The sequence below is a fragment of the Macrobrachium nipponense genome, chromosome 9, assembly GCF_015104395.2.
Source record: "Macrobrachium nipponense isolate FS-2020 chromosome 9, ASM1510439v2, whole genome shotgun sequence".
In the NCBI taxonomy this organism is placed as follows: Eukaryota; Metazoa; Arthropoda; class Malacostraca; order Decapoda; family Palaemonidae; genus Macrobrachium; species Macrobrachium nipponense.
The window spans coordinates 83551090-83573309 of record NC_061110.1 but is presented as its reverse complement, the minus strand read 5'-3'; the positions used below and the strand labels follow the sequence as shown (position 1 = coordinate 83573309).

General features: G+C 42.2%; 1 protein-coding gene across 1 annotated transcript in view; it reads left to right on the top strand.

The window, feature by feature from the left end:
* LOC135217960 (geranylgeranyl transferase type-2 subunit alpha-like) overlaps window positions 1-22220 on the top strand; it is an 80883-nt gene that overhangs the window by 33411 nt on the left and 25252 nt on the right. Inside the window, exons 4-5 of the mRNA XM_064254067.1 lie at window positions 6316-6509; window positions 17996-18195. Coding sequence (XP_064110137.1) covers window positions 6316-6509; window positions 17996-18195 — 394 coding nt within the window. The remainder of the gene's footprint in view (window positions 1-6315; window positions 6510-17995; window positions 18196-22220) is intronic.

Below are 22220 nucleotides of genomic sequence, written 5' to 3'. Positions count from 1 at the left end.
TGTAGAGACTTACCTCCCTCCAATAGTAAGTCTATCCTAATGTTAAGACCGAAGGTTTGTTTCGTGTATGAACAAATACCAAATTTGTAACTAATTTGTATTTTTCATAACTAACAAACCTGAGGTCTTAACAGTTATAGGCCCACCTCGAACCACCCCTCTAGCAGTCTAAACTGGGTTAGAAATATAACTGATGGGTCACAGGTAGCCGTGGGCATTCTGGGTATACATGCCCCGTTGACCTGGGTATAGATGCCATTAGTCCTGGATCTCACAAGTGTAATTTTAATTCTACCGGTTTCCAGCTTGGCGCTAGTAAATCCTAATGTTAAGACCTCAGGTTTGTTAGTTATGAAAAATACAAATTAGTTACAAATTTGGTATTTTAGTTCACAATCACAAGTCGTATTCAAATCATATTTCAACTTGAAAACACGTCGCATAACGAAAAATTCCCTTGTCTCATAGAAGTCAAGTATCTAGTTATTCATTTATGCTAACTAGAAGGAAGAAAATTCGCTCACAATTGAATTAAATGTGGCGAAACAAACTCGTATTTGCCATCAGCTGATTTCAAAATACAGTAATACCTTGGGTTACGAATTTAATCCATTCCAGAACCTGCTTCGTAACCTAAAAAATTCGTAACCTAAATGGATTTTCCCATAAGAATGTTATAAAAAGCAAATAATGCGTTCCACCCGACCATGAATGACCATTTCAATTCATATTTTTCCATTTATTTTTGTTCACTAAGGTTGAAAATTCGTGTAGGAATTACATAAAATTATAAAATTGAAGAATGAAATTAAATATATGTAAACACTAGATTTAATATGCATGCACAGTAAAACCTGAACTTTACCTTTGGCGAGTGTGGCTGCTGGCTTGACGGAGACGGGAGGAGGGGAAGGGTGAGGAGGAGAGGGTTAGGGCTTGGGGGGGAAATCTCCCTCCGTGAACACTTCTGGAAGACTTTCTGGTTCTTTCTCTGGAGAGCACCGTTCACTACAATCACTAATTTTACGCTTACGCGACACTGTGTCGTCTTTCACAATTTTGAAAAAATATTTTTCTATGGAGGCTTGCTTTTGCCTGTTCTTTAAAATTTTATAGAAATGACCCACCCCATTATCGATAAACAAATTTGTTGCACGCCCTGACGCAGCCTTATTCGGGTGATTTTTCTCGATAAAACTTTTCACAATTTCCCAGTGTTTCAAAAAATCCTGTCTCTGTTGCTCCTTGTGTAGCTCCAACAGCTCGTCGGTCGTCAGCTGCTGCCCATGCTCAGTCAGGAGGTCCTCGATATCGTCCGTGTCAACCTACAGCCACAAGGACATGCCCAAGGATACAATCTCGTCTTCAACTGCCCCCTTCTCGACGGTTTCGAACCCCTCAAAATCTCGTTCAGCAACGCAGTCGGGCCACAGTTTCTTCCATGCAGAATTGAGGGTTCTCCTGGTGATTCCCTGCCAGGCTTTGTCAATCAGATTGAGGCAGTTGTAAACAGAGTAGTGATCCTTCCAAAACTCTCTGAGGGTAAGGTTGGTGCCTTCCGTCATCTCAAAGCAGCGCTCAAAGCAGCGCTGGAACATAGCCTTCGTATACAATTTCTTGAAATTGGCGATAACTTGCTGGTCCATGGGCTGGAGTATTGGAGTGGTGTTGGCGGGCAAGAACTTGACTTTAATGAACTTGAATTCGTCCAGTAAGTCCTCTTCAATGGATGGAGGATGGGCAGGAGCATTGTCCATCACAAGTAAGGCTTTGAATGGGAGGTCCTTCTCCCGGAGATACTTCTTCACCTCGGGACCAAAAACCTCGTTCATCCACTCGACGAACAAGATCCTCGTCACCCAAGCCTTGGTATTAGACCGCCATATAACGTGCAACAGCTTCTTCTGCACGTTGTTTTTCTTAAAGGCGCGTGGATTTTCCGAGTGATACACGAGGAGAGGCTTAACCTTGCAATCCCCGCTTGCATTGGCACAAAACAGTAGGGTTAGACGGTCTTTCATGGGCTTGTGACCGGGAAGTGCCTTCTCTTCTGCCGTAATGAACGTCCTCCTGGGCATCTTCTTCCAGAATAACCCTGTCTCGTCGCAATTGAAGACTTGTTGGGGGAGGTATTTCTCGGAATCCACGAAACTCTTTTACGTAAGCCTCTGCCGCCTTCGTATCTGAGCTTGCAGCCTCACCATGGCGAACAACACTGTGAATGCCAGTCCTTCTCTTAAAATTCTCGAACCAGCCACGGCTCGCCTTAAAACTGTCTTTTTCACTGTCCGCTGATGTGCCTGGCTCATTTTTACTCAAATCTTCGTAGATCTTACGAGCCTCTTCGCAAATGATGCTCTCACTTATGGAATCTCCTGCCAGCTGCTTCTTGTTTATCCAAACCATGAGCAAATTTTCTACATCGTCGAGAATATATGGCCATTGTTTCATCAATACTGTGACACCTTTTGATGCTTTACTGGCTTTAATTTCTTCCTTTTTCTTCAAAATAGTGCAGATCGTTGATTGCGACCGCTTGAAGAATGCTGCAATGTCTTTCACGCGCTCGCCTTTATCATGCATTTGGATAATTTCCTTCTTCATTTCGACTGTAATCATCTCCTTCTTTCTTATGCTTTCCTTCTTGCTGCTTGCCTTCGTCATCTTGGGAGCCATTGTCTTTAGTATTTGGGTAATAGTAATGTATAAGCACTATCACAGAAACACAACACGTGCGCAAATCACTAAGCAAATTTGAGAGCGTATCACGGACAGATGCGTTCAATCTTAACGCCAGCGAGATAGTGAAAGAGTTATGGTTTAAAAAGGGTCAAGGGATGCGTGGGAGGAAGTCACGTGACCCTCGTTAAGTTTTGGCCGAAAAAAATGCGTTCGCAGATCCCACACTCATCCGATGTCCGATGTCAACAAAGCAGGCATTAAGTTTTGGCCGAAAAAAATGCGTTCGCAGATCCCACGCTCATCCGATGTCCGATGTAAACAAAGCAGGCGGCCTCCCATGATGGAAATTCGCGCATTCGTATTCCAAGTGAAATTCGTATTCCAGAATGAGGGCGTCACTTCGTAAGTTAAAAAATTTGTATACTAATCGGTTCGTAACCCAAAGTATTACTGTAAAAACATTGACCACTATGTTAGTAGTATTTTATAATACAATAATATGAGAATATATGTACATACAGTATTATTGGTTACAGTGAAGTAATATATAACTTTTTAAAAGATTCATGGGAAAAAGCATATTTACTTTTTCTTCTTTGCTTATCTTAATTTACATCACTACGCCATTTAAGTAGCAGCGGCATCTCAAGCTCGTACCTCAATTTTTTGCGTGTGTAACAATGCAAAAAATTGACTGAGTGATGACTCGTACCTAGGAAAACTCATATATATATTAATTCACTCGTAGGTCAAGTTACAAAACCCTAAGTAGAAGTTGTAAGTTTTCATGAAAGTAAGTTATTTTTTTTTTTACTAAATTAATTTTTTCATGTGCAAACCCAGTACTCTCAATGTTGACCTTCTTTGCAATGGCAGTTGTCTCCATACATTCCAGAAGAAGAAGAATAGTCTCCTTTCCACCTCGCTGAGTGTGCATGTGGCTGAAAATTCATTGTTACCTTGGACAGTCTGAACCTGATGCTGTTTGAGGGGTAGGGAGGCTGGTGATAACACCAAAAGTGAGGCCATCTCACTAGTTTCTACCACAATGATATTGCACTCAGATAATCACCAGAAGAGCTAGTAAATCTGGAAATCAAGTTTGTTTGAGGCCAGAAAGAAGCAACTACATAGTCAGTCATGCTCTTGGAAGACTGCAACTTCATAAAGGAGAGCATAGTGGTATCTTGAAGTCTAGCCTGATTTCTTAAGGGGTCTCAATATTCCCGTAGGGGGTTAGTGCCATCGGTGGACCTCATGCTGTGCACTGTTGGCATTACTTAAGGTTCTTCGCAGCGTGCCTTCGACCCCTAGCTGCAACTACTTTAATTCCTTTTACTGTACCTCCCTTCATATTCTCTGTCTTCTTACTTTCCACCCTCTCCTGATATTTGATTCATAGTGCAGCTGTAAAGTTTTCCTCCTGTTACACCTTTCAAACCTTTTACAATTTCCATTTCAGTGCTGAATGACTTCATAGCTCCCAGTGCTTGTCTTTTGGCCTAAATCTATATTCAACTCAGGAGGCCTCAATATGATAGCCCTTCAGAAACTGGGATGACAACTAACAGGAGTTAAGCTGGCACTGCAGGGACCTCATCCAAAAGAGGCTGTGGAGCACTGATTTCTTCAGAGAGGATAGGTGGCCTGTCACCCTAAGCCTCTGAGGAGGAATAACTAACAGGCTGAAAAACTGCTGTAGTATCTGGTAAAATCTCTGTTCCATGTCTAGGGTTGTTTAAATTAGGGTGTCTGGGGTTTAGCATCCTTTGCTAAGTAGATTATTGCCATGTAAGGAAGTAAGCCTTTCTTGGCTTAGTTGATGGCATAGGTTGGTAATGCCATCACCGCCTAATTATGTAGATGCCTCACCAGCGTAATGTCCCTCCTTTGGACCCAATTAGCCACAGGTTCCAATACTTTTGCCAAGACGTGAGTGGTTATCGCTAGTCCAAAACAGTCTTTTGATTGGGATATTTTACCCTGCCATGAGAAAGGAATATACTCAAGGAACAGTGAATGGGGATCTGGAAGTAAGTGTCCTTAAAGTCAGTTGGCACTGAGTATTCATCCCTCAGAATGAAGCACAGTACCTAGGTTACTGTTTCCATCTAGAAAATAGTCAAAAGCAAATGCTTGTTGAGGTTGGTGTGGTTGATAGTGGGTCTTCATTCCCTGAGAACTTTGGGACTACAAAAAATAAGCTACTGTTCCCCCATGAAGTCTACAGTCCCAACATTATCCATCTAATGCAAGGAAAATGGAGGCAGCACTTGTAGACCAGCTGCCAGAAGTGAAAGTATAATAAACTCATGTATGTCAAAAATGGAGTCTCAATCAGTTTTGTGTTTCTCCTACCTTGTGGAAGCCACCAGAGAACTCTGATGCTTAGGAGGCACCAATATGTTTTAGAAATTCTTTTGAGAAACAGACCAGTGCTTACTTTGCTGGTGAAATTAGGAGAACATGTTTGACCCCTGCAAATGGGATTTCTTACTGATGCTAGCCATTAAGTTCCAGCACTGCTCCACATTTTGTTATCCCTGCTTTGCCAGTATATTTTAGATAAGCAAATCTTGACCGTTTCCTGGTCAGGGCTAGAAGATTACTTTATGAGAATAAAATCCTTTAGAAAATTAGATTCGTGATTGTTTTTAGTGGCGAAAGTATTCAAAGTTAGAGTCAGTAGGAACCCTTTGGTATGGTAGAGCATCCATTTCATTCCTTTCGCTGTACCTCCTTTCATGTATTCCTTCTTCCATCTTACTTTCTATCCTTTTCTAACAATTGTTTCATTGTACAACTGCGAGGTTTTCCTCCTGTTACTTAAAACCTTTTTACTCTGTTTCCTCTCAGCATTGAATGACCTCATAGGTCCTAGTGCATGGCCCTTGGCCTAAATTTTATATTCCATTCCAAATTCAGTAGGAACTCCTTTTCTTTTTGATTGAGAAAGGCGACTTGGAGGGCATACAAGAACACTCCAAAGATCAGTGTATCTGAGGATAAAGTTTGGAATCATGAGATTTGGTGTATCTCAATATCTATAGCTTTTAAGAGGAATATGGAAGTAGAATCCATTCCAAAACATTGCATAACTAGTCTTAACTACATAACCCCCCATGTTAACTTCGACAAGAAAACCTGTTTCTAGATTACACATACTCATGAGTTTGCCTCCCCAACACCCCAGTAGCTAAAATTTGCTATCTGCAAGAGCCCCTTTCTCCTAAATAGCTCTTCAGCCACATGTAAACTGATGGAATTTATATCAAATGGAATCTTTTGTGAAAGCAAAAAATTTGTTATTACATCAGTTACACAAGGGCATCATTTAGATATCCCCCAGTCTGTGTGTGTGTGTGTGTGTGTGTAGACATCACTGAAGACTGATTAGCAATAAAGGGAGTATTCTTCTTAATCATTATATGGTGGGTCTTTTGGAGGTGTGACCATCCAGATAGGGTCACATAAACTGATGGGTTTATATTAAAAAGATAAATTTTGTTGTTTTCATGAAAAATTTGATGTTCATATCTTCTTATTGCATTTTCTTTGATAAGATTATTGAAGTTCTATAATCTTGTTCCCTTACATGAGTAATATGTTAATTACCATAAATTTTTTTTTTAGTGATGATGATGATGAAGCTTGGACAAAGCTACTCAATGGAGAACTTATGATGGTTGAAAGCTGCCTCATGAAAAACCCTAAAAGTTATGGAGCTTGGCATCACAGGTGCTGGATTATGCAAAAGTTTCCATCACCCCCATGGAATGATGAACTGGAGTTATGTAATCGATACTTGAAGCTAGATGAAAGGAACTGTAAGCTTAGCATGGTTTTCTACTTAACATTAATGTGTAATCATATGTTTACCGAGAACATCTAACTCATTGGTTTCATATTTCTCTAGTAACTTGAAAATAATTCTTTAGGTTTCTGTGTCCATACAGTGTACAAACCTCTTATTTTTTATGCTTTACTACTTTGAATAGTATGATTTTACCAAAGAATAGAGTCCTTAGTAGATGGATGAAGTCTTTATTAGTCTTTGTGATTAGTATCCCTGTTTCATAATAATTAAGGAATTCTACTGCTTTTATATTGTGGAAGCATTTGTGCTATATAAGATATCTGGCTCTCTTCGCCTGTTATTTTATTCCATTCAAGGGTAAAGTTGGTGTAGTAGTATTTTTTATGTAATAGTTAAGAGATTCAGCCAGTCTATTGGTTACCTCATTTGTGCTTTGAAAAAGAGCCATGGCATTTATTATTAGTATTAGCCACCAACCACACTTTCCCTTTGACCTGATTAAACTAGGGTAGCCCTTTTAGGTGCTTTTTCATTATAATTCATTTTGAACCATTCAGGCACTTTTGATGCTATTATGGGGCATTAGATGATAAATGTTATTTTTCCTTGGTTTTTTGAGAGCCTTTGGGAAATGACAAAAGGCAGAGTAGATGTTTTCCATGGAGTCAGATCTCTTTCAGCTTTTAAACTATATGTTGATGCTGATACAGCTGGTATAGCGTGCATTTAGAGGAAACCAAGCAGTTCTTGAACTTTAATTTTAGTGATGTGCCACACAGGTGACTAGATTAATCCTTTGGGTCATTTGGTAGCAGCAGGGCAGATGGTCTCTGATGAAATTCTTGGTGAAACAAAGATAAACATACGTAACAGCAAGGGAATGTCATTGGTGAAACTTGGACGTGTACAGTACAATAGGTTTCTCCTTGCACTGGAAGCTGTAAACTGACTAAGTTCTCTCCTGCCGCCTCATGGAATCTCTACAGATGCCATTGCTCACAATATGTTTGACAATGATTATAAAAATTTACGATAACAAAAGAAATATTGCATTTTCTTGTACGGATCAATGTTTTTGGCCTATTGAGTTACGTTTACTAACTACCCTTTAACCTCGAAAGTAAGAAGAATTTTAACAAAATATTTCGTATACGTATTCTCCATTGCCAGACTATGCTCCATGAATTTTTTCATGACTACATTTTTCGCCCTATACAGTAATACCTTGAGATACGAGCTTAATGCGTTCCGGGACCCGAGCTCGTATGTCAATTCGCTCGTATCTCGCATCAATTTTTCCCATATAAAATAACTAAAAAAAAATTAATCCGTTCCCACCCTCTGAAAAAACACCTAAAAATAGGATATTACAGTGGAAAAACATGTTTTTATGTTCTAATTCACAACCTACGCCCACAAAATAACAGATACCTATGTACTGGCTATGATCTGCAATAAAATGTGACATTATTATGGAGTTCTTACCTTCGAGACAGACGGGAAAGAGAAAGGGGAGGAGAGAGACTTGACAGGAACACGTTCAGTACTCTACACTTTTGTACATGAACTTCCCTGCCAGATATATACTTAGCTTAGGTCTCTGACGTCACAACAGAAAATTCAAAACTCGCGGCACACGCTACAGGTAGGTCAGGTGATCTACCTTACCCGCCGCTGGGAGGCGGATGTAAGAACCAGTCCCCCTTTCTTGTCAGATTATTTTCTGTCGCCGCTGGACAACACCTGTTGTTCAGTCCTTACGATAGTTAAATTCGTTCTCGTTGCCGACGATTTGGATTTTGGTGAAGTACCCTTTGTTTGTTGGCTTGGCATACGCTTTTTGGACTGTTTTTTGGATTTTTCTTTTGGATTTCTCTTACAATATCTATAATCATGGATGATTCTGAAGTTAAGAAACCTAGTTTATTTAGGGTTTGTTCAGTGAAGGAATGTAAAGTTAGGCTTCCTAAAGCTGCATTAGATCCTCACTCTGTATGTACGTCTTGTAGAGGGAATGAATGCTCTTTTATTAACCCTTGCAAAGAGTGTGAGAATTTGGATGAGGATGGTTGGAAGGCTCTTTCTTCTTATGTGAGAAAGTTAGAGAAGGATAGGGTGCGCAAGGCTTCTTCAAGGAGCTCTAGTAGATCGAGGGCGAGTGAAGTTGACGCTGAGAATCCTGTAGTAGAAGTAGTTCCTTCTCCGGTTTCAGCCCCTGCGCCCAGCTTTGAACCCGAAGATTCGTTTTCGGAAGTTGCTTCTGGGAGAGCCTCGATCAGGAGTAAGAGGAGCCTCGCTCGCTCTCGACAAGGTAAGAGTGATGATAGTGCAAATGATCAATGCAGTGTCCCCTAGTGCAATGGAGGGTGCGTCTGACTGGCTCACTAACGCTTCCAGGCTTAGACCTCTTCCAGACTCCCAGACCCAGTGGAGGAGGAAAGTCGAAAGCCGCAGGAAGGTTAGGGAGAACCCCCACCGGTCAGGCGTCCCCTCGGCAGTTCCTGTTGCTCGTTCCCAGGCTGCCTTGGATCGAACCAAGAAGGATTTATTGCGCCAGTGCTTCTCGTCATCTTCGTCGCCTTCTCCTCAGCGTAGATGGAGCGCCTCGGAGTCGTCTCGCCCTCTCAAGAGGCCCTGGAAGGCTCCTTGCGCCCTTCCTTCCAGCCCCGAATCCTTCGCGGAAGAACCAGAAGTGGAACGCAAGAGAACCAAGATTTCGTCCGTTTACGCTTCTCCTGTTCGCTCTCGGACTTCGTCCCCTGTAGAGGAGTTTAAGAGATCTCCTGCGCGTATCCTGGCAGGTCTGCAGGCGCAGATTGCAGCTTTAGCGGAGTCTATTGCCGGGACTTCTAATCGTCGGAAGGACGCCTCACTTCCGGTGAAGAAGTCTAAGAACGTTCCTTCGGCTAAATCTCCTCTGGCTAGAGAAGCTTTTGAGCCTGTTAGTAGGAGGTCAGAAGTGCAGGCTGAAGCTCGGGATCTTTCTCCGAGTAGGCTCTCCTCTCTTCCCAGCAAGAGTTGTGAGCATGTCAGGCGTAAGGAGCCGGACAGGCTCTCTCCTCAGGATTTCCGCTCCTCTTCAGTTAGGCGTCAAGAGCTTGACAGACTCAAGAGCCTCGTTTTTCGTCAGGAGCGAAGGAAGAGTTCTTCGCCTGGTGGCCACTCTCCTTTTGACGGACGCTCGGAGCCTAGTAGGCGTCAAGAGCCTAGTAGGCGCCAAGAGCCTTGTAGGCGGCAACGGAAGCTTTCTCCTCCGTTGGATCACTCCCGATTGGATAGGCGCTCAGAGCCTTGTAAGCGCCCCGCTTCTGACAGGGAATCCTCTGTGGATGTTTTCTCTCCCCGTGGCAGGCGTCAAGAGCCTGGCAGGGGTTTTGAGCCCGATAGGCACCAAGAGCCTGGCAGGCGTATTGAGGATGGCAGGCGCCAAGAGCCTAGCAGGCGCAGAGAGCCTGATAGGCGCTCTCCCTTATCCAGACGCTCTTCTGTGGAGTTAGAATTTGTTTCCGACAGACGAGCCTCCACTTGTAGGCGCTCTCCTAGTAGGCGCTCCCCAAGTAGGCGCTCTCCTAGCAGGCGCTCCCCAAGTAGGCTCTCTCCTGGGAGGCGCTCTCAAAGTAGGCGCTCTCCTGGTAGGCGCTCTCCAACTAGGCGCTCTCCTGGTAGGCGCTCCCCGTGTAAGCGCTCTCCCAGTGGATTTTCTCCCAGTAGGCACTCTCCGAACAGGCGCTCTCCAAGGATTAGCTCTCCCCTGGGCAGTAGAGCTTCTAGACGTCATTCTTCGGAAGAATTTATTGGGGATTCTGAGGAAGATTTGCCCAAGGATGCTTCGGTTTCTTCATATAAGAGACTGACAGACCTCCTCTTGCAAGATTTTGGGGAGTCTCTTTCGGCCGTTGCTCCTCCGTCTCCTCCGTCCTTATTTTCAACGACCAATACGGCTAAGAAGTCTTCAGTCGTTAAGATGAAGCCTACAGTGTCTATGAAGAAGGCTCTGAAGAACTTTGACGACTGGTTGGTTTCAAAAGAAGAGAAAGGCAAGACAGTTTTTTCTTTTCCCCCGTCCAAACTGACGGGTAAGATGGGGTTCTGGTACGAGGTCAGGAGAGCCCTTGGGTCTGGACTCTTCCCTCTTCTGCAGACTCGGACTTCTCTTCATTGGTTGATTCCGCACGTCGCTCGGCGCTGAATTCTGCGAAGACGACGTGGGGTATGAGCGAGTTGGATCACCTTCTGAAGGGAATGTTCCGAGTCTTAGAAGTTTTTAACTTTCTTGACTGGACCCTTGGAGTTTTGGCTAAGAGGACTCAAGAGCAAGACACTCTTTCGCCTGAAGACCTCCACGCAGTTCTGTCTTGTATGGACAAGGCAGTGAGAGACGGTTCCGGGGAAATTGCTTCACTTTTTGGTGCAGGAGTAGTAAAGAAGAGGGCCGTTTTCTGCTCTTTTCTTACCAAGGCGGTTTCTCACGCACAGAGAGCTTCCTTGCTGTATTCACAACTTTCCCCGCAACTCTTCCCGAAGAAGATTATTAATGATATCTCCAGTTCGTTATCAGCAAAAGCGACGCAGGATATGCTGGCTCGCTCTGCTAGAATCCCGAAACCTTCGTTTCAACAGAAGACGAAGAAGGAGGCTCAAAGTAGGCAAGAACCCTTTCGAGGAGGACCTTCGTCTCGCTTTTCTTCCTCCAGAGGTTCGAGACCACCTAGAAGAGGAAGGACCTTCTCTCGGTCTATTAGGGCCAAGAAGTAGTTCGTGTGTCCTCCAGACAACTGTGGGTGCCAGACTTCTGAACTTTGCAGATGTCTGGGCACGAAAGGGGGCGGACAACTGGTCCCTCACTATCATCAAGAGGGGATACCTCATTCCCTTTATCTCGAGACCACCCTTGACCACCACTCCAAGGGCACTGGTGGCCAAATACAAAGACCCACTAATGAATCAAGCCCTCGCTCTAGCGGTAGAGCTGATGTTAGAGAAAGAGGCAATAGAGATGGTTCAGGACCCTCTTTCAGCGGGGTTCTACAACCGTCTGTTCCTAGTTCCCAAGAACTCAGGAGGATGGAGGCCGGTTCTGGACGTGAGCGCCCTGAATGTCTTTGTGAAGAAGAGGAAGTTCGCTATGGAGACGACTTCATCAGTCTTAGCAGCTCTTCGTCCCGGAGACTGGATGGTGTCGCTGGACCTTCAGGACGCTTACTTCCATGTGCCGATCCATCCTTCTTCTCGCAAATTTCTCAGATTCATGTGGGGAGGGAACGTTTTTCAGTTCAGGGCCCTATGCTTCAGCCTTTCCATGGCCCCCCAAGTATTCACAGGACTGATGAAGAACGTTGCCCAGTGGCTTCATCTCGAGGGAGTGAGGATTTCCCTCTACTTGGACGATTGGCTTATCAGGGCCAAATCCAAGGAGAAATGTCTGGAGGACTTACGAGTGACGTTGAATCTAGCAGCTTCTCTGGGTTTGCTAGTGAATTTCGAGAAGTCACAGCTAATCCCCAGTCAAGAGCGTATCTATCTGGGGATTCTGATGGCTTCTCAGGTTTTTTGGGCGTATCCGTCCCAGAGAGGATAACCCGAGGTTTGGAGAAGGTAGCAATCTTTCTAGAGAAAGATGTATGCACAGCGAGGGAGTGGATGAGTCTGTTGGGGACACTCTCCTCGCTGGAGCAATTCGTTTCTCTAGGAAGGTTGCACCTCAGACCCCTACAGTTCTTCCTGACGAGGAACTGGGATCGAAAATCTCAAGGTCTGGACTTTGCGTTCAAGATTTCGCAAGAGATAAAGGAGGATCTACGTTGGTGGCTAGACCCTCTATTGTTCAAGGAAGGCCTTTCCTTGCAGGTTCGGAACCCCAACCTAGTGTTATATGCAGACGCTTCGGACATAGGTTGGGGAGCTACTCTCGGGTCGAGAGAAGTGTCAGGCACCTGGATGGGGGATCGGGTGTCCTGGCACATCAACAAGAAGGAGCTAACAGCGATTTGGTTAGCTCTCAAGACCTTCGAACCCCTCGTAAAAGGGAAATATGTTCAGATCAACTCGGACAACACCACAGCCCTGGCTTACATTCGGAAAAAGGGGGGGACTCACTCTTTCTCCCTGTACGAGACAGCGAGATCGCTCCTCCTGTGGTCAGAGGAAAGGAAGATAAGGCTTCTCACCAGGTTCGTACAGGGAGAAAGAAATGTCAGAGCGGATCTGCTAAGCAGAAGGAATCAAGTCCTTCCCTCAGAGTGGACTCTGCACGCGGACGTATGCCAGGAGCTGTGGAGGACGTGGGGCAGGCCCCATCTCGATCTATTTGCGACCTCCAGGAATGCGAGGATAGATCTATACTGCTCCCCTATTGCAGACCCAAGAGCAGTGGCAATAGATGCATTCCTGATGGATTGGAGGAATATGGATCTTTACGCGTTCCCGCATTTCAAGATTCTAGGTGAAACGTTAAGGAAGTTCGCAGCTTCAGAGGGAGCAAGGATGACTTTGATAGCTCCGTTCTGGCCCGCCCACGACTGGTTCACAGAGGTACTGGAATGGCTGGTGGATGTCCCAAGATCCCTACCACTAAGAGTCGATCTGCTCAAACAGCCCCACTTCGACAGGTTTCACAAAAACCTCCCCACTCTCAGTCTGACTGGATTCAGACTATCAAGAGTCTCGTCAGAGCTAAGGGCTTTTCGGCAAAGTCTGCAAGGGCTATTGCCAATGCACGTAGACCTTCCACATCTAGAGTCTACCAGTCGAAGTGGGATGTTTTTCGACGTTGGTGCAGGACTCATAAAGTTTCCTCCTCCAGTACCTCTGTGACTCAGATAGCAGATTTCCTTATCTTCCTGAGGGAAAAATGCAGGTTAGTTGTCTCCACCATCAAGGGATACAGGAGCATGCTTTCCTCAGTTTTTCGTCATAGAGGATTAAACATATCTGAAGACAAGGACCTCCATGATTTAATCAGATCGTTTGAAACGGTTAAAAGAACCTCCTCCTTAGTTCCTAGCTGGAATCTAGATGTCGTGCTGCTCTTCCTGAGGTCCTCAAGGTTCGAACCTCCCCATACAGCTTCGTTCAGAGACCTTTCGATGAAGACTCTTTTTCTCTGTGTGTTAGCGTCAGCGAAGAGGGTCAGCGAGCTGCAGGCTCTAGAAGGTGAGGTAGGTTTCCAAGGAGGCTCCGCGGTTTGCTCTTTTCTTCCGGCTTTCCTAGCCAAGAATGAAAACCCTTCTTCACCGTGGCCCAGGAGCTTCGAAATCAAAAGCTTATCCTCCTTAGTTGGGACAGAAGAGGAGAGATCTCTTTGCCCGGTGAGAAGCCTGAAATTTTATCTTCAGAGGAAGAAAAGACTTGCTGCTAATAAAAGCAATCTCTGGTGCTCTGTAAGGGACCCCAGTAGGCCCTTATCTAAAAATGCCCTCTCATTCTTTATCAGGAATGTTATTAGAGAAGCACACACTTCTTGCAATCAGCAACAGTTTAGCCTTCTGAAAGTCAAGGCGCACGAAGTACGGGCCATCGCGAGGTCTTTGGCTTTCAAGAAGAATTTGTCATTACAAAACCTTATGAAGGCCACTTTTTGGAGGTGTGAATCAGTCTTCTCCAATCACTACCTAAAGGACGTATCGATTACGTATGAAAAGTGTTTTGGGCTAGGCCCTTACGTATCGGCGGATTCAGTGCTGGGGCAGGGAGCTGAAACACATCCTTTTAAATCCTTTTCCCTGTTAGTTTTAATTTTGAGTTTTTTGGTTGTACGAAGGAGGTTGCAGGAGGCAACTCCTTCTTTCGTATACTAATGTTAGTATTTGGTTAGGTGATCGGTTGTGCTTGAGGCTCCTTGCAATTGGTAGTGATAGGCTCTGGCATGTAAGCGGGTTGATCCCCATTGACCAGATCCTGCTTGGATTCTGCCAAGTAAGTGGACTCAGTTCCCATTGGTAGACCCAAAGAGTTCTTCAGCCATAGGTCACGCCCTCGCTGAGACTCTTTAGGCAACGCAGACTAATAGACAGTAACTATCAAGTCTTCTGCCTAAATCCGGTAAGAACCAGAGGTTTATATTTTTTATTCCTTTAACATGTGTTGTCCCCACTTTCTAAGTAAGTATGTGTCTCTTTCCCTCCACCAAGGGTGTCAATCAGCTAAGTATATATCTGGCAGGGAAGTTCATGTACAAAAATGATATTGTTAGTATACAATAAAGTTTTGTACATACTTACCTGGCAGATATATACTTAGCTTAGGTCTCTGACGTCACGACAGAAAATTCAAAACTCGCGGCACACGCTACAGGTAGGTCAGGTGATCTACCTTACCCGCCGCTGGGAGGCGGATGTAAGAACCAGTCCCCCTTTCTTGTCAGGTTATTTTCTTCCACCTGTCTCCTGAGGGGAGGCTGGGCGGGCCATCAATCGTATATATCTGCCAGGTAAGTATGTACAAAACTTTATTGTATACTAACAATATCATTTTTGTAACACTACGTAACATAACTTAAACTTTAAATTTAACTTAAATGAAATTAGCTTATTGTACACACACTTAAAAATAAATGTTAATCTTACGTTACACTAAACTTAATTCTAATTTTGTTTTCATTTTCATTTTTTTAACTTTTCTTCTTCTGGCTTGGCTCTTTTTGACTCGCTTTCACCTTCACTTTTTGCCGGCCTTTTTAAAAGGAACCTATCTAGGGATGTTTGCTTTTGTCTCCCCTTCAAAATGTTACAAAAATGACGTACACAAGTGTTGTCACAAAAGGCTGACGCACGACCACACGCCAACTTGTCCGGGTGCCTCTTCCATAAAATCAAAAAACTCCAGTCACTTCGCTAACATGTCTCTGATTTCCTTCGTAGAAAGGCGGTCCTCCTCTTCCACCTCCTCATCGCTACTAAGCTCCTGCAACACCTCCGAATGTTGCATCTCCTGGACCTCGATCTATTCCTGTGTCGTGAGCTCTTCCTGATGCTCCTCGGCAAGGTCGTTCACATCTGCCTCATCTACCTCCAGCCCCATGGACTTTCCAAGAGACATGATTTCATCCACCACAATAGGTTCGGGTTCATCAGGGTCTGGCGTATCGAACCCTTCAAAGTCCCTCTCAGCAACGGAAGCTGGCCACAATTTCTTCCATGCTGAATTAAGAGTTCTTCGTGTGACACCCTGCCATGCATCGTCAATAATTTTTAAGCAATGAACGATATTGAAATGTTCCTTCTAAAATTCACGAAGGGTGAGATTGGTGTTGTCTGTGACATCGAAGCATTTCTTGAACAAATGCTTCGTGTACAGTTTTTTAAAGTTGGAAATTACTTGTTGGTCCATGGGCTGGAGGAGTGACGTGGTGTTGGACGGTAGATAAAAGACCTTGATAAACCTGTACTCATCAAGAATGTCCTCTTCGAGACCAGGAGGGTGACCAGGGGGCATTGTTGAGGACCAGGAGACATTTCATTGGCAGGCTTTTCTCGGCCAAATATTTTTTGACTGCCGGACCAAAGCACAGATTAACCCATTCTGTGAAGAAATGCTGTGTAACCCAAGCCTTAGCATTAGCGTGCCACATCACTTGCACTTTTTCTTTCAAGATCCTTTGGCTCTTGAAAGCAAGTGGGTTTTCTGAGTGGTACACCAGCAGTGGCTTGACCTTACAGTCACCGACACAAGGCTAGAGTTAACCGGTCCTTCATGGGTTTATGGCCCGGTAGTCTCTTCTCCTCTGCCGTGATGAATGTCCTCCTGGGCATCTTCTTCCAGAAAAGGCCAGTTTCATCGCAGTTGAACACTTGTTGGGGGATGTATCCTTGTTCTGCGATAACTGAGGCAAAGGTTTTGACGTAGTCCGCCACGGCTTTCAAGTCGGAACTTGCTGCTTCCCCATGCCTCACAACCGAGTGTATCCCAGTCCGTTTTTTGAAATTATCGAACCAGCCACGACTGGCTTTGAAAGTTTCCGCTGGCGTCGAAGTCTCCCCTCTCTCAGCTGCTTGCTTTCCTTTCAAGTCATCGTAGATTCTGCTGGCCTTTTCACAGATGATCGTCTCGGTCACGCTATCTCCCGCCAACTGTTTCTCCTTTATCCATATTAAAAGAAGCCTCTCCATCTCGTCATGAATATCACTGCGCAGCTTGGAAGGGATGGTTAGTCCTTTGGAAGGCTTGGTGCTCTTTATAGCATCCTTCTGCTTGAGGATGGTACATATTGTTGATGTACTCCTCTCATATTGGCGAGCCAGCTCAGTCACTTGTACACCACTCTCATGTTTTTCGATTATTTCATGCTTTATCTCGATTGTCATCATACGCTTTTTCTTTTCACTACCCTTGTTTGCACTCGTTTGCTTTGGACCCATTGCTTAATCACTTAATTCTGCACTGATTAACACAAAAAACATAAAAATGCAAACACTACGGCAGATGCTTGGAGATAACTTTACGCCACGACGGAGATCCGACGGGAAAGAGTGAGCGATGCTGTACTCGTGAGCAGCCTCTTGCACACACGGCCACCTAGCGGCCGCATCAGGAACCATCTCGTATCCTCGTATCTCAAATTTGTCTCGTATCTTGGGGCAAAAATTTGCTCGAAACTTTCCTCGTATCTCAAGTTTCTCATGTTGGGACACTCATATGTCAAGGTATTACTGTACCCCCATATATAAGGGTTCTAGCTGGCCCCCTTAAAACTTAAAAATTTATTTAATAAATTAAACATAAACACTTTTACAGGGTTTTGCAGTTTTTCTAGAGGATTTGCAAACGTTCACGTCTATGATAATTAGTTAGGTTCCAATGAAAAGTTCGCGCTATTGTGAATTTGCGCAACTTGAATCGCTTAAGTTCGGGGTATTACTTTTTAGTGTTCGTGTTTTTTTTTAATGTCTTGATGTATTATTATTTTGATCATCATATGAGTATTGTTAACCTGTTTGTTTGGAGAGGAAGAATCTTTTTATACTGATGGTTGAAGCAGCACCCACTCATAACAGTAAAATTAAGAATAAGTCATTTTATGCATCCTTCCAGTTATTTGCTGAGGCAGCTTATGATTTACTGATGGAGAAAAGTTTGACTTCATCTTCATTTTTTGGTTTTTCTGTTGGAGACACTACTCTCTGCTAACATCAAATTGTTTGAAGCACTACTGTAAAGGATATTTAAAGTTAAATGTTTGTGGTTATTAAACATAACTAATTTGTCTCATACATTTTTAGGCTTGAATTGTTAGAACTTTTAGTTTTTAACTCATCTTGGCTCTTAGATACAGGAAATACATTGTTGTTTGATACATTATTGACTTGATTGTGATTGGCATGAGAACAATAATTGGCATGAGAACAATAATCATTGCAGTATTTGAAGATATACTTTAATGCTCTTTTAGCTATTTTTATGGATGTTTTAGGTTTATTATTTTGTTTATATCATGGCATTTCCAATACTGATGTTATTTCCATGATTGGAAACATTCACTAATTTGATTTTATTTTGCAGTTCATTGCTGGGATTATCGAAGGTTTATTACAACTGGGAGCCACCAACAACCAGAAGATGAACTCAAAATATCTAAGCAGCTCATTGAACGCAATTTGAGTAACTATTCAGCATGGCATTATAGGTCAAAGCTTTTGCCTGTAGTTTATCCTCCATCAGCTAGCACTCCACATCCAATACCTGTTGATATTCTCATCAAGGTAGTCATTTCAGTTTGATAAGAGCATTTTTATTTTTTATTTTATAAGATTATTTTATAATTTCCTTCTAAACTTTTCTATTTGTTATATAGGTTGCAGACTTAAATAAGAAACAATTATTATTGGGTGAATTTAAAGGTATTTTGATATCACTCCATAATATCTCTGTTTATTACACAAAAAGGTCATTTCTATGCCATTAATGTCATCAGAATTTACTGATGGTATCTAGAGTCAAATGATAAATGGCCACTTGATATTTTTTTATTTAGATTTTAAATACATCCTTACCTTTATATTTCAATAGGTATAAGAATTCTTATTTGAATTTGGAGATCAGATTGTATGTTTATTGTTAATAGTCATTTATAGTTAGTTTATTGTTTAGTCATACTGTTTTGTGTTACTGGTACTGATTTTTTGTCTGATGTCTATCTATAAATGTGGTAACTGAAAAATTAAGAAATCAATGTGCTTTAGCCTGTCTGCTTCCTCAGCCAAGTTGCCTTATTGTTAGAGGGCTCTGACCTGTCATCACTAGAGATCTAGTATGCCAAATTGCTCCCAAGATTTGTATTCTTCCCATAGAAATCATCTATATAGCTCTCATCCAGTGAATGGAGATGGTGGAATTTATCAGGTAGTGAGTTTGCAAAAGGGACGTAAATACATCAGTAGACCTGAGGGATGTTCACATCTGCATCCTGGTTCATGCACTTTCCAGGAAGTTCTAAGTTTCCTTTTGGTCTTGCCACACATTCCAATTTCTGGCCCTTTTCACAATGTGTGAATAGCTCCCCAGGGCTCGCCAGAACTTTGGGCTCATTGTCTGGGCCCACGTCTCCATAAGTATCTGGACTAGGAGGTCTTAGCTTCATCAAGGGAGGAGCTGTGGAAGCACCCACAGCATCTTTTGAAGAAGTTAGACTTGTAACTTTCCAAACATGCAATATACTTAGGCACTTAGATCAACACATTTACAGAGTTAATCCAGCCTGTATTTGTTATGTTTACAGGTGAAAAGAGATGGTCAGTAGAGGTCAGAAACAGGTACAGCAACATTTTAGAAATTTGGGTAGTCGTCTTAGTGTTTGTTTTTTTTTTCATGACTGTACTGGCAGGTCGTTGCATTGGGTTCAAGGCCAAAACCTCCACTATAGTATATCTGCAAAATCAGTGAGGATAAGATCAGTGTCTTTGCTTGCCGTAAGAGGAAATCTTTTAACGGGGTAGAAAGACACAACTGAATGACTTGCAGTCTAAAGAAGAGAGTATCTATTCCAGGAAGTTTACCTGTCTTGCCCAAATGAAATGAAGACAAGATGGGCTTTCCTCTTCCCTTTCAAATTTTCACATCCTAAAGTAAAAGAATCTTGAACAGGAGGGTCAAGAGGAATCTTCACTCACAGAACATGGATTGTCTTGCCACCATTGAAGATCATTGCACAAGTCTCTGAAGATTCGTGTATGTGAGAACTTGTTAGGCCATGATGAGAAGAGGAGGATCCAGAAAAGTGTGTTGATACTTCTTCGTAGAAGTAACTGGATGTGGTGGGTGCAAAGGTTTTCATCACAAACCATGAATTACAAAGAGCCTCAGTTGTAGTCTGAATGTTCCCAGACATTTACATTCCTGTTTTATCGACAGAAAGAGCAGAAGAGCCAAGAGTAACCGATCACACGTGCACTCCTTTAACCTATTGGCAGGAAGTAGCTATCCTCCTTACTGTCTGCATTTGCATGTTTTAATCAACACAATTTTTGCTTTGGCAGTTAAGAAAAAGTGTTCTTCATTAACCTTATTTTCACAAATCATTCTTATAATCTGTCAAACTGCCCCTGGCAGTGCAATTCTAGATTTCTATGATTGATTGGCCTGTACCAATCTCCCATCCTCTCAACCTAACTGTTTCATATCCATTGTATGCCAGCACTGAGGAGGATAGTTAGTAGGGATAGTTATCACCTGCCAGTAAATGAAAGGTGTGCATGCAAGAATTCTTGTTCTCATCTCTTTTGCTTTATCTGTTTGTAAGACATAAGAATGCTTGCGTAGCAATATTGAGACTAAATGATAGCACAACATGAATAATAGGTTTTAAGAATTTTTTTTCTTTTTTTTTAAGAAAAACTGATAGTCATATACCTATTAACCAGTGTTGTCTTGAGGAAGAGAGCTCACAGATTTTGTATAGTCCTTGGATATGAGAGAGATTCAATTTGGATCCTTCGGTTTTGAGTGGCAGTTCCTTGAAGCACCTTGGCTTAGTTCCTTTAGTGTTATGTGGCTACATGTCCTTGCAGAAGAGATATTCAAATCCTTTGAAGAAGAGTTGATAGGTTACAATGAGGAAGAGCGGATGAAAATGATGAACATGATCACTTCAAATATCTCAACTCACAGCTGGGTATAACAATCTAGAGTATGGAGCATGTTCTTTAAAAATACTGTGGTGTAATTCCAACCACAGCCTGAGTCTTGGCAATAAGGCAGAATGGGGAATCTTAGCAATCATTTTCTATCATTGATGTTTCATTGTCTCATGAATAGAAGCAAAGAATTGTTGTTTCAACTAATCACCATTGGAGATCATGGTTAAATTGTCTGGCTAGTAGTGGCTTTGGTATTTTATGCCAAAGTGCTCATGAGGCATGCTCTGAGGAGAAGGGTTTTGGCTCAAGAAGGCACATTGCTGGAAGAAACATGCTACTCCATCTACAACAATCAACATGGTACTCTTTGAGCTACAGAGAATGGATCCAAAGAATATGTAGCTAAATAAGAAATATTGCCACTTATCAAGCCAATCAAAACATTAGGCTCAAGTAAGATCGGTAAGCACATGTCCCTAATATGCTAAATGCAATGTAGCTTTCTTTCAATACTAGCGAAGGCAATGTTTCTTTTTATTATTACTGTGCAATGTCAACATAATGAGCAATAGCTACCAAAATATGTAACGGTTTAATAGTGGGCAATGTAATGATGCAACATAGAAGGCAAATAAGCATTGAACATATAGCATACAAGATAAATATAAAGTGCTAACCAAGACAAAACTAGAATTACTTGAAATCTTGAAAGAAAAGGCAAGCATTGTTAAACTGTAAAAGTCATGATATACAATATAACAGCTCTGAACATGACACAAAAAAGTATTGTGCACAGAAAAGCTTTATTTCCAATTACTCTACAGAACATAACATAATTATAAAAATATCATTATTTAACATTATTTTTTTTCAGTAGAAACTGAAAATGCTATAATTTTTTAAAATTTTATTTATAGAAAATTTTTATTACAGTAGTATCACAGTGTATATAATAATGTTAGCTTGTAATGTTTTCTGGTGAATTTGTAAATAACAACATTGATGTGGTCATGTATTCAGCCATTGGACTGAAAGCCTTACCTTACAATATCATACTATTTATTTTTTTCTTTTTTTCACCTTTTTTTTATTGTAATATAAAGCTTTATTATAATAAAAATGGTTCCTTATTTTGAATTTCATAGGTGTGGCTTCCAATTTTTAGGAGTTTCTATAACAAAATGAAATTCTAAGGAAATAAGAATTGATTGCATATTTACAAGCAATGCAAATCTAATCAGAAGTTCATTGCAAAGCATGTGAAAATACCAAGTAAAGTAAAAAGTTATAACCTTGTTTGGAGACATACAGTTCCTGAAGTTGGTGCTTTTCAGTGTTGTCAAAGAAAACTTGAAATGCAGATTAATTGATGGATATTGTATTTTACTGTACAAAGCTGGCCAGGCCTGTGAATTTTCCAATTTTTTAGCTTCTTAGTGAAGTTGTTAATTTTGGAAACTAAATTGTGTATAAAGCACAAACCAGCCTTTAAGAGATCAGATTTTTGAAGCTCGTGTGTACCAGATAAATTTATGTGAATGCTCTTGGAAACTAACATAAGAACGGCCGAACATTCCCCTTGACAAGAATACAATAGTGAAGTTCTCTGGTTGTGATGCAGAATCAGTTACTGATCAATGGTTGAAGTTGGA